Raw genomic sequence first — 13391 nt, 5'->3', positions numbered from 1 at the left:
GGTCAGCTAGAGGGCAGCGTGAGAAGACATATGTCAACTGATACAGGTCATGTGACGGATGCCACTCGAAAGAGGTCATGAGACCAAATAGAAAAGCTTTAAAGTTCTTATAAGGAGGTTGGAAGGATGGCGAAAGGCGGAAGTCAAGGATCGCCTAAGAGAAGCCAACGCGGAGGTTTTTTTTGCGTTAAGTGTGTTTGCATGTGGCGAAGTCCTGAGGCAAAGCTGTCGCACAGACACACTGCCCTCTAGTGGACCGGCGGGTGTATTACAAACACTCGAAGACAAACAAAGTGGTAACATTTTTCAAACGACATGCAGAAAATAAATGAACCAAAGTGAGCCTCCAAACAGAAAAAGTGATTTTTTTTTTTTTAAATTTTTTTAAAAATTTGAATTGCACTTTTTCAAGTTAGATTGTATTTGAATCCGTACACGGGAATGATTCACGTCTAACCTGTAGCAGTTTGTGTGTCAGTGAGTGTCATCGTCTGTGACAGGACAAATGAGAACAGCATCGACACCAGGCAGCATGTACTTTCAAGGTTGGGCGACTCATAAATAAAAAATTGCCTTTATGTCTATTGCTGCAGCATCCCTGCAATACAAAGAAACTCTTATTTCTGTACAATACAAGTGAGCGTTAATGATTGAGGACTGAATGAGGACTGAATGAGGCCCCCCAACGGGCTCTGAAATGGAAATTTGAAATGCCACTAATGCAATGAGAAAGATATATGTTAGCCATTTCAAATTGATAGATGCCTTCAGGTTTTGTTAAGCCTGTATTGATATGTCAGTGGGTCTGTATCAGTGAACGCAGGGTTTATTGCTGAAAAGTGAAAACAACAGATGCGATCTGGGAGATGCGAGAATGGACAGAAATGTAAGTACAGTTTGACCACAGAAAATAGGAGTATTGTATCTCTATGAGGCTCTGAGGGTAAAACTCAAAGGACGTGACCTACCATCGGAGAAGAAAAACATCTCTTCCTACTTTTAACTTTAAAGTCAGATCCCCCACCCTCCCTCCTCCATATATTGATTCAGAAGAAAAAAAATCGTACCACGTTGTTCTCTCAGTGGGTAACACACCTGCAGGTCTACAAGAGGAAAGTGTGTTTTTGTGATGTTTTCTGTTTTCCTGCGGTGTGAAAAGCAAACAAGACACAGGTCATGTGACATGAGCTGATGTGACGAATGTCAAACAATGGAGGTAATTTGATGAAGTACAAAAGGAGTGAAATACTCATAAGGAAGCCGGAAGTCGTGAGCTTTCACACAGGCGGTGATGTGGATGTCTTTAAAGGAAATAATGCAGTAAAGATGCAAATACATTATTTTACAGAAAGTATAAAGGTACCTCTGAAGCAAAGCAAAACCTATTATCGGAATAGTGCAGTACATTGTTTAGAGGTGTTCAATATATAGAATTTGTTTTGTTTTAAAAAAATGTAAAGGCATACACATTTCTACTTCAAAGTGCATGCAGCATAGGTAATTCGATGTTTAGGTACTGCAGTGCCCCCTCTTGGTCATTTAGCAGTAGTAGTTGGACAGCAGGGGATTTCCCTGAGTCAACCAGGCAGGGTTGAGAGCACAATGTGGCTTCTTCTCTTGCAGCAGTTTTTACATTTTTTTTTTTTTTTATCTGCTACATTTTTGCCTTGGTCACATTTGTCCACGAGTATTTTTGTTTTATTGATTTTTTTTTTTTTTGACATCACAAACATAATATTTTCCGATATATTCGTTTATCTGCAAACAATGTTAAATGATTGACTTTGATAGCTAGCATAGCTCTAAACTAGTAGCAGTAACTGCATTGCAATTCAGGATTTTTTTTTTTATGTCTTAAATAGTTATGTTTTTGGAGTATTGCTCTGGTTCTGATTTGTGTTTGCATTGTGTGCTTTGTTTTAGTTTTACAGCAGTTGTGAACCTTCATTAAGTATCCAAGAAAAGTTTTTTGCTAACTTTCCATCTTAGAATAAGGATAAATCATTGCGAGGATAGTATATTATACATACAGCATATACTGTGTATATATAATGTATACATTCAATTAGATAATAATCTTCATTATAATAATAATCTCCTCATATTGGAAGGGGGAACCCAGTCTTATTCAGTGAAACTTGATGACGTAGGAAAGAGTGCCGCTCACTGATTTCCCAACTCCTGTTTTCTAAATCAGTCTGGGATTCAAAGGCCCAACATTTTACATCAAGAACAAAAGCTGGAGTGGTTTCCTCCTCTGGGATTAACATCTGGATTTACAAAGTGCAGACAATTTGTTTGACAGACAAATTAAATCAGCATCAATCACTGTTAGAATGCAGTTCATTGTATTGCGTAATCGGGGTTTATAACGGATGTAAGACGGGACAGACAGACGGACAGATGATTAAAGGATTCTTTGAAATTCATAAAGGAAAAAGCTCAGCCTCAGTCAGCCACTTTTCTCATGACAGACTGTTTTAAAGCAGCTGTTACAAGATTGTTGTGAGGGATAAGAAGAAATACTCCAGAAACGATAGGTCATCTCCGGTTCAGTTTACAGCCACTTAGCTGTCGGTGTGATCTGTCTTGTTAAAGGAGGTCACAAAGGTTTTTAAAGAAGACTGGATTACAGTCTCATTCTGTTGCGTCGCCCCGAAGGCAACTGCTACAGAGTGGAAAATGTAAACAGGAAAAAAATACTCTCCCCGTCTAAACTCTCCCTCTCCTTCTTTTACACATTATCATCCTCGAATCTTCTGAGCTGCGAGCAGTTACGAGTGCAGCAGCAGATAATAAATCAATCCTCTTCACTTAGAATTTATGGATTTGCAGTTGACATGGTCATCTTTAGGGCCTGTAACTAACAACCTGGCAGTCGTGTCACAATGTGACGATACAAAGCAGCAACCAAACAAAGTGAAGGGCCCCCCGTTGGTTTGTGAGCTGACGTTATGAAGCCTCAAGTTTGGATTTTGGCCATCGCCATCTTGCTCGTTCGGAGCGATTTAAAGAGGGAAGCGACCATATTTGGACGAGCTGGGGGAGGAGAGAACTGTGAAAGTGACTCGCACTGATTGGGAACCCAAGGATACTACGCACCGCCTGCCGATAGCTGAAACCTGACTTCACTGTTAATTAAACAGACACGCCCCCAAAAATTACACTTTTTGAGGCCTTAATATCGAATTAATGACAGGAGTATTTTCTGATGGACTGCCAGAAAACTAATAAGAAAGAGTCACTTTAGCGAATGACACCAAAATGACTGGTGGAAAAAAATGATGGATTTTGTATTTCATGAGAGAAGTTGAATGGGGGTCTATGGAGCCAGAGCCTTATGAAATCACCCCCTAGTGGCCCGTGGTGGTATTGCAGATAAAGGCATCGGCCTCATTTTTCAAACCCAGAAGCTATACGTCCACTTGTATACACAGTCTATGGATGATACATCTTTAAGCACTTCTACATCACAATGGTTAATGGTGGAGCTGCAGCAGGTAAAATGAAGCTTAGTTTCTGAAACCTGTCCCTCAAATTAACCTTTAATCATTCTGCTTCTTTTGCTGTAAAGTTGGGCATTTTAAAATGGCGGTCTACGGGGATTGACTCCGTCTTGGAATCAGACTCAAGTGGCCATTCAAGGAACTGCAGTCTTTGGCTTCATTTTTCAGCCCTGGAGGTTGCCGCTCGGTTGCAACCCTTAAAATTCAACAGCTTTTACTAAATTAACTAAATTCAACATCTAAAGGCACTGACTGGCCAATATTTTCATTTGAATTAAACACTCCTCACTATCATATATTGGCAGATAACGTACATGCAAAGCACTAATTGAAATTGAGAAAATACATCAAAAAAGAAGTCAGTGGTGAGGAGGAAAACCGTTACATAACCACTGAACTACTGACATGGAGCTTCACATTTGGGACACCATGAGGATAAATATGCAGCTCTCAGGAAGCTGACCGAGTGCAAACCTCAACTCTGTTTAATAACAGACACACAGCGCCCGAGGACGCTCTGAAATAAGTCATCACAGCTAACGAAGAGCCGCCTGCATGGCCTACCTGGTACATTAATAGCTCTGTCTATCAACGGCGCTTCTATAAGATCTTCGCCTCTTGTTTTCCTGAGGCAGGAGGTACTCGGCTTGGACGATTGGAGAAAACCTTCCCAATATTTGCTAGAAACAATAAAAACACTCTGAAGGTAATGGAGAAAGTAAAAGGACACCTTACATTAATTTCTATTTCGTACATCAACAGAAGAATATGCTGTGTTGCCACCTACTCAGTCATGTACTGTATATATTTTGCTGTGGCTCTCTGACAGCCCTCTTTACTGTTCGGCTTGTTTTCTTCTTGGCTCGCTTCACTCGAATCTCAACATCTTTTGCTGGCTGCCATTCTCACCCGTTATGCGGATTCCCTGTCACTCCAAGATTTAAGGATGCCCCCCCCCCGTCTGACAGTGACACCGACATCCTTGCATACAAACGCACAGCGAGCCGTCTTTTGTTTATTTTCGCCTCATTAGCTAATTAGTCATCCACTCAGTCAGTGTGGTTTCACTCACGTCCTGGTTGTCACTTAGTAATTGCAGGAATATGTTGAGACAACATCTAATTTGGACGCGGGTCACCGGGGAGATGCAGGCGGAGACCTTTTCAGTTCTGGCTGAAATGAGACACTGACGAATGAGGGAGTCCAGAAGCTGAGTGAATGTTCTGCTGATGGCAAACTTCAAGAGAGGAAAGTTGTCCTCCAAAAGTTTTGCAGGGTCAGCGACCGTGTTTAGAATTTGATATGCTTTCTAATTATTCTGATGGCATACATTTTTAAATAAAGAAGATGGTGCAGGTCTTTTTTTTTTTTTTTTTTACTTGCACAACTGCACGGCACCAAAAAGATGTTTATATCCGAATCACGCGATCACAATGTTAAATGACGAAAACACTTCTATTTTAGCTCATTTTCCAGCGACACCGCTGACCGACAGCTTTCGTCAATAATTTCATGAGCCATAAACTGTGGTAACGATTAAAATAATAATAATCATTTTTAAAAAAAAAAAAGCGTGTTAGCACTTGTTTGTCAATTTGAAGTGTCCTCTGAAACACTTCTGTTGTCCTTTAGTGTATTTGCGGGGTATTTCCGTAATGTCTTGTGTTGTACTTGCAGGGCATTTTTTTTTCTTTTTAAATGCTTTGTGTTGTCAAATTGATGAAGATGTTTTCTTCATTTGTTTGTATTTTGTCTATTTTTGTATGTGTTTTCTTAAGTTGCAGTGCGTTGAGCGCTCAGCGCCATCGTACTGTAGGCGTATGAAATACTACCACGTGGGCTTCGAGATGATAAAGATAGCGCACCGACGTGTTTTTGGATTGTGCGTCAGGAGCTTGTTGATATCTTAAGCTTCCTCAGTATCATATTATAAACTACACATAGTTTTCATTTTATGGCCCGCCTGCTATGAGACAGACTAACTCTAACTAACTCAGTCAGTCAGTTGTTGAACGAGAAACAATGCAAGCGGCATGGTGCCGAAGACAAAACAGGCTGTCTTCATTACTAACTGGTTTCACTTTTGCATGAGGGACTGTGCTATAATATTCATTCCTGTCAAAGATGGATGCCTTGTTGTTCAGCGTAAACCTCTTGCTGAGGCCTAATGACTACAGGAGAGACTAAATGAAATCACAAGTCAACACAATTAAAGTTCAGTGGGTTGATAATGGGCTCATTACATTCAGCATATTGTGACTCAATCAGGGTTTCTTCAGGGATTTGGCGCTGCATGAACAGTGTTGGAAATAATTGCTATAATAGCACTGATTAGATTACAGGCATTAATATGTGTGGGAGAACACTTTAAATGTTATAATAAACTACTGGCTTGATTGAGTCTTGGTTATAGATGTAAACAGCAGAATATAAAGCTGTCAGTTCCTCCCACAGATATATACTTCACTTCATGGTTAATTTAGGTCATACTAGACAGAGCAGGTTATTGTGCATTTACACTAAACTAATTACCGTGTTGAGAGACAACGAGGAGCGATGACAGCCGACCCACTCGGCCGTTAGTTAGCTGCCTGTTTTATACGCTATCTGCTAAAAGCGACATGTAGAGATGTAGTATACCAATAATGACTCTGTTTCATCGCTGTGATGGTCCACATGGGTGATGACGAGGTTGTTTGGTCTTTTCTGCATTCAGACTGCTGATTTCTTTCCGTGTTGTCGTGTGAACGCTGTCAACTGGGAACTTTCCCACTTCCCAGCTGCCTGAACGCAGCATTACACAACAAACCACTTCCATTCTTTACCATCTTATTATCTGTCCTTTTTGTTGTCTTCCCTCCTTTATATTGAATCTGTCCATCTATTCCTTCCAGGTTGTCACGGCGGTGCGAACCAGCGGAAGCTCTACCGCGAGCTGATGGTGAACTACAACCGACTGGAGAGACCGGTCCAAAACGACTCGGCGCCCATCGTGGTGGAACTCGGCTTCACGCTGCTACAGATTATTGACGTGGTGAGTGGCAGAGTGTTTTTCTGAACTACACAGTATGCTTGAAGACATAAGGAAGACGCACCGATGGGTGTGGAATTTGTTTTGGAAAGCAACACCAAGAGTGAGTTAAAAAAAAAAAAAAAAACAACAACAAAAAAAGCCAAGTCGAGTGCTGTTTGTGAAAGTTTTTGCATACTGAAGTTTCTGTTTTGTTTATGTCGGAGGTTTCCCATCTGATTTATCCAACGTGACTGTGGTACATGCTAATGAACATATACTGTGGCTGGTGCACTTCATCTTCCTCTGAACTAACAACTGTTATTCCACCAGTGGCAGCACTTATTCAACTGAGAATATTCGTCTTTGAAAGAGAAACTTCTTTGTTTCTCCCCAATATATTTTACATAGAAATATCATTACAGACCCTCCACACTTTCCTGCATCCAGGAAGACAAATTCACTCTCGGTGTTGAAATATGCCATCTCACTTTATGTCCCTTTCTACCTCAGCTGCTCACGTTCCTTCCCCTGATCACAACGATATTCACGTGACTCTTCTAAAGCAATAGTTTGACGCTTTGAGAAACACACTTATTTGTTTTCCAGCTTGGAGTTAAGTAGGAAGATTGGTGCCACTTTCAAAAATTTCCATTAAAGCCACAGGCAGGAGACGGTTTGCTTAGCTGAAGTCCTCATCAACCCGTTCTCACCGCACGGCGTCAAAGCCGGCTGGGCACCAAAAACCACGAGGTTATGGTTAAAAAACGATCATCGTTCGGGTTAAAAGAAGTTATTTTCCATAGGTAACATTACGTTTGTTACAAAAGTTACGAGTTACATTGTTCAAAGCTCCTAAAAATAAAATTGGCGGTAACGGCGTTGACTAAACCTGAGTATTTGAGGCCCTGGGAATGAGAACGAGTTTTCCTCACAGGTCCAAATATTTGGACAGACTCTAAGATGAACTCTTGGCAAAGTGTACGCAACCCCAGGGAGGATGAAAATGTGGTCAACCCAAACAAACCCTAACCGAGAGAGAACACAAACATAAGCAGCAGTTAGATGCTTCTTCATCTGCTTTTTAAAAATGATAATTTGATCAGTTTACAAGCAGCATCATAGGAAAGAGCAGATAAATATGAATAATAAGAGCAAATGAAAAGTTAGAAAAACCAAAGTAATTTGTTTATAAGCTTTAAAGGTAAATTTGCATCTATAAATCAAAACTGATATTCCTATTTCCATCTCTTGCTTCAACAATTATAAATGAAAATGATGCCTTACACACTTCCATTCGTATCGTATCGCAGTAAATGGAGAGCCTATCTGAATCAATGAGATGAAACAGAACATGGACCCAGTCCAGCTCACGTATCGGGTTGGTTCATGGCTCCGTCGAAGGTTTTTCAATTAAGTGTATTTGTCAAAATGTCAAAGTATTCCTTCAAATACTTTCTGTACCTTCTCCAAATCCAAACTCTTGTGATTCTTCCTTTAAATTTGTATCTTTACCATTTGAAACGGGATCTTAAGAGAAAAGTTTCATTCTCAGCATCAGTTGTCTGCGTTTCCAACATTTTCGACCCACAAATACACACAACCACCTCGTTTAGCTCAACAACAGGCTCAACAGGCCACGATCCTCCCGTCCTCTGTCACTCTGTAAACCTCTTAAATCCACATTTCTGTTGTTTGGGCGGATTTGTGTCTTACGGTTTGTTCCTTCGGTGTTTTTACCCTGCGCTTCGTCGTGTGTTTCCTCCCGTTCCTCGTCTCGTCTGCACCTTCCCTCGCACAAAAAAAACAACAACACACTCAACCTTCTGCCTATTAGCCCGGCCACGCAGCCCGAGCACTCAACCAAAAAACCCGAGCCGACACGCCGTCACATCCCAGAGCCGGCGCTGTCACAAGACGTGCACGTCTCCTCATGACAACGACATGGTGGCAAGTGCTGTACGATGGACTGTAATATAGGTTTCTCCTTCTATTATTAATGTCACGTCTCCCGCAGCACATTTTAAACAACATTTGAATGTATTCTTGGAGCTCACCGAATGACAGACCGGAGAAAGATAGTTGAGGGGCGATGCGGTCTCAAGAGAGAACATATGGCGCTTTTAAAACATGATGCAATGTGACTATTAAAAGCTTTTGTTTGTTTTCGGATGAATTTTAATGTTATTTCTTCTTAAAGTTACATGATTATCACTGTACTTGCAGTCATAAAACTTCAAAAACCAAGAGCCAAATATGTTTGTTGCCTGTACATTGGAGAATGTGATTTCCATATACAGTATGTGTCACTGTTAACGACGCTGTTCACTGGCTCGGTACATAATGGATAAAATGGACAAAACCAGATGAATTAATACTCACTGGGCAGTTGTAAATAATGTAAACCTGGCTGTGCTTTTGTGTGTACGGCATGTGTGTGTGTAATGTGGCCTTTGATTTGTCCATCTGTTCCTGGGTAACTCTCTCACTGTGAAACTGGGGCAGGTTAATGCCCACAGACGGGGCTCACCACCGTGAATAATGACAGACTGACAGACAAGTACAGCACTGGTCACCACCCGATATGGAGAGCCACCTCACAGAGAAGCCAACAAGGCTCAGTGCAGGGATGTAAAAGTAAATGAACTCAAGTACTGTCCTCATTGCTTATATTAAGGGACTCAGACATTACTAAAACATTTCCCTTTCGTGGTCCTTCATACCTCTAATCCACTTCAGTTAGGAGAGAAATATTACACATTTATCTGACAGCTTTTAACTTACGAAGGTGGATCAAGAAGTTCTGAGGCTGCTCCTGTTGTGCGTGAACAATGTGCAGCACCGTCACGTGGACTTACATGAACTTAGTAAGTAGGGAACTCCAAGTTTATTTATTTTTTTTTTTTTACTTAATCAAAATCAGCACCTGAACTACACACGATTTTGTGAGTCACAATGTTTTACCTGAATCTTGAGCAGAGAGCGCACATCAAAGTTTGTGACAAATTATGAGGTTCGCGCACAACATTAGCAGTCTCAGAACCTATAGATCTTATTTTAATGCCTTTATGATAATAATTCAATAATATATGATCTTATAACACTTACAGGCATAATCTACATTGTAAGTACTTTAACTGTTAAAACTTTACTACCTTTTGCCAAAAATATTTACAATTTTGTACTAAATTTTCATTTTAAATGTAGGACTATAATTTGTAATGGATTTTTTTTTTCTTTAAGAAAAAAAATCATTAGACATTTTGGGAAATAGTCTCATTTGCTTTCAGTGTCAGTTTGTTTTATGTAAAGAATCTGAATTCAAGGTCACATCTGCTACATTAATGGTGACACAGATTTCTATTAGTGTCTTGATCATAGTGTTACTGAACAATTCGTAATGTTTCTTCCTGATGATTCTCATTGTTGGAAACATTACCGTTGACGTTTGATTTGTTTATTCCTGGAACAGAAATCGTGTGCAGAAAGATGCTTCTCATCATGCTTTTGTTGAACCAGGCCACGCTGTCTACACGCAATCTGATGCAGTGCAGCACAGATCCGACCATATATGTTGAACTATTTGAAGAGGACATCTCGTTCATGCTTCCCCGTGATGGAATTTAAAGTGCAAGAAGGACAAAAGAGGATTAGGAGATATAAATTATGATATCAGGATGTATTTTCTTCACTGTTTGTTGATTTAATATCTTTGAAACTCTCATTTCTGATCAGGATTGAAATTTTAAAAAAAAAAGAAAAGAGAAAGCTTCATTTGTTCCCTGCTGGTGATGAAACTGAATGAATTCCACAGATGAAAAGCATTTTCTGGAACAATATACATTGTTATTTACGGCGAAGCATCAATTCATATTTATAGACATGAAAAATCTATTTTTGTCCTTGTCCATATAATGTTAGATGACTCGTAATAAAATACAGTTGAGGAGCTTTCACAGAATGCAAGTGTCCATCAATTCCTTGTCAGCCGGTCTGAAACCAATCACAGCAGATTTATGTGGAGATTAGAGTGTTTATAGCGGGTGTGACAGGGCTGATAGTGCCGGTTGCAGCTGAGTGACAGCTCACAAAACACCACAAAAGAGAGGTCAGGAACAAAATAGAAGAAAAACACAGCAACCTTGAACCGAACCCACAATCTCCACAATTGAGCACTGTATCGCAGTCTGAAGAGACAGAGAAATGTTGCTTTGTAAAGTGCACAATAGGAGGCTGTTCTATTTCAGCAGTGGAGAAGGGAGTGTGTTTAAAAGAGGTGCAGATCAGAGAGGACAGGTGGAGATAAGATTGGGGTGCGGGGGGGGGGGGGGGTTAGGGGGGAGGTGAGGAGGCGGAGAGGAGACGACTGTGTGAGAATCGATTGCTCACTACGAAGGGAAATAAAAGCTGTGTGTTGTTCTGCCTGTCATTGATGACAGAGTGAAACCAACTTAGGACGTTGATCATGCATCCTCACGACTCCGAATGTAAATTGAACTCTATTTACTATTCATAAAGCGTAAAATCATGTTTCTTTTCAATGGTATTTTTACTGAAAATAGGCACCTGATATCATATGTGCAACCCAGTATCACGGCAAAGCGTGAAATAGACACATTTTACTCTGAAAGTCACTCGTTTTGAAAGTGTGAAACTGACACGTTAGTAAATGTCATGTGACGCAGGCCAAAGTGTGAATATTTCACATTTTCCTGTGGTGGACCGGCGTGTCTATTTCATGTTTTGTCCTGTTACCAGATTGTGTGGTGACTTTGACCCTGAGGCAATCGCACTCATGGTCATGGTATTCATGGTCATAGTTTCCGCTGCATCCCTATCTGTTAAAATGTTTCTTTTAAAACAAATTAAAGACTGATTCTTTGTAGGTGGAATCAGTGTGATTGATTATGATTTGATATCAATCTGGATTTCTCAGGTTTCATTTCATCTGGAGCTTTTGTTCAAACCTTCAAATGGACAGGCTCAGTCAAAGTTAAAGGTACCTTGTGTGTGTTGTTGTTGTTTTTTTACCACGAGTAGTACTATTGAGCAATGTGGGTCCCCATTTATTTTAGTATTCATGCACACAAGAGAGAAGTCAATGCATTTCACCCCCTACAGCTAGCTTCATGTTATTCCACCGCCTGACAGCTGCTGGGTAATTCGGAAAGAAGTGAGGCAATGTGCCTGTCGAGGCAGCAAAGAAGCCTGCTAGTAAACATACGGGGTAAACAATACATAATTTAACATTTTGTTTAAAATCAGCTTTAAAGTCAGTTATTTCATAAGGAATGAATGGAAATGTAACTAACAAGAAAATGACACCAGGCACCTTTAACTCTTCCAAATATCAAGCTTTTGCTGTCCACTTATATACAGTATATATACATATGCATATACATATACATATGCATATACATATATATATACATATACTGTACATATACATATACACAGTCTATGTTAACAACCAGTATGGAGGTAGTAAACATATGAGCACCCGACCACTCTCTTAAGACAGACTTGGAAACAACTGAACCTGACTTTTAAAGTCACATCGAAGCAAACTCCTCTGTGACTGTTTCACAGCATAAAATACTCTGAAAAAAAAAACCAAAACAGGATGAAACAAAGATGAGTATGAACCGGTGTGATAAGAAAGAAAACCGCAGCAGATTAGCTCTGAGAAATGGAGAGAAATGAAGTGAGTAAATTGATTTCATGATATCAACTTTTCAAAGGATTGGAGTCGCTGTGTTCTGGGTAGAAGATAACGCGATAAAACTTCAACAAGGAGTCTATGAAAGTAGAAAAGTACAAGTCACGAAGACAACACACAGACCGGATGAGATGCTGCTGTGAGCTGTTTGCACATTTTTTTTCAAATGTAAGCGAGCGATAAAACGACGGCCACCCGACGTTCCAGTGTGTAACACAAGGAGCGCAACTTGTCGCTGTCATGTTGGATTCTACAAGACCGACTGAAGAAGATCATTTTGTTATTTTGCTCATCTTTTTTCTGCTTCTACTTCTGACCTCGTTCTTTTTCTTTCTTTCTCAGCCCGTCTCAGCCTGTCTGTTCTGCTTCTCTCTCTGTCAATCTTGATGACGCTCCCTCTCATCTCTTTATACCCTCCATCTCTTTACCTCCACCCGCTCCCGCTTTTGTTAGATCTCCATCTGACCATCTAACCATGAGCTGACCCTTTGAGAGCCTCGGCGTGTTTCAGTCTCCGTGAGGTTGATAAAAGATGCTAGAAAACCCATGTGAGCCCCGTCCTTTCTTTACAGCGCCTGTGCTGTTGCTGTTTGTCGTATTTATTTTTCATTTTCTCATCTGTTGGTTTCAGCACGGTCTGAAACAGCTAAATGACTTCTGCTGCATGACGTTACAAGAATATCGGAAACCAGGGGAAAAAGCCGGAGTGCGTCATTGTCATTCAGTGAGCGCACCAGCTGCGACTCATCAGGGCTGCAGTTTGTCTTCATAGCCGATCTGTTTCAAAATCTCACCTCATGTTTACCAGGCATACTAAATTTCCTTTAAAAAAAAATAAATACAAAATTCCGACCCTGCAGAATTTTCATTCACTATGTGCTATTCACTTGCTGCTGTTTTTTCTTTCTGTCTCCTCCAGGATGAAAAGAACCAAGTGTTGATCACTAACGCCTGGCTGCAGATGGTACGTCTCCTCTCCGAGTGCTTTTCTGTGATCACTGCATGATCATTGTCATTGAGGATATTTTTGGAAGGCACTGCGTTGGGCCCTGTGGGGGCTTTTGCTATTCTAGTTTTTTTTTTTTTAAGTGCACACATCTGACTGCTTTTGAAGGCATAGAGCCAGGTATGATTTAAAACTGCCAGCGATAACCGA

General features: G+C 40.5%; 1 protein-coding gene across 1 annotated transcript in view; it reads left to right on the top strand.

The window, feature by feature from the left end:
• The window catches only part of chrna8 (cholinergic receptor, nicotinic, alpha 8), a 37965-nt gene that overhangs the window by 4145 nt on the left and 20429 nt on the right, over positions 1 to 13391 (top strand). The window contains exons 2-3 of the mRNA XM_069704868.1: positions 6401 to 6540; positions 13155 to 13199. Coding sequence (XP_069560969.1) covers positions 6401 to 6540; positions 13155 to 13199 — 185 coding nt within the window. The remainder of the gene's footprint in view (positions 1 to 6400; positions 6541 to 13154; positions 13200 to 13391) is intronic.

The sequence above is a fragment of the Brachyistius frenatus genome, unplaced genomic scaffold, assembly GCF_029030835.1.
Source record: "Brachyistius frenatus isolate BFR_SWC_R1_liver_20210118 unplaced genomic scaffold, ASM2903083v1 Contig_53, whole genome shotgun sequence".
NCBI classification, from domain to species: domain Eukaryota; kingdom Metazoa; phylum Chordata; class Actinopteri; family Embiotocidae; genus Brachyistius; species Brachyistius frenatus.
This window is presented reverse-complemented; position numbering and strand designations above follow the sequence as displayed.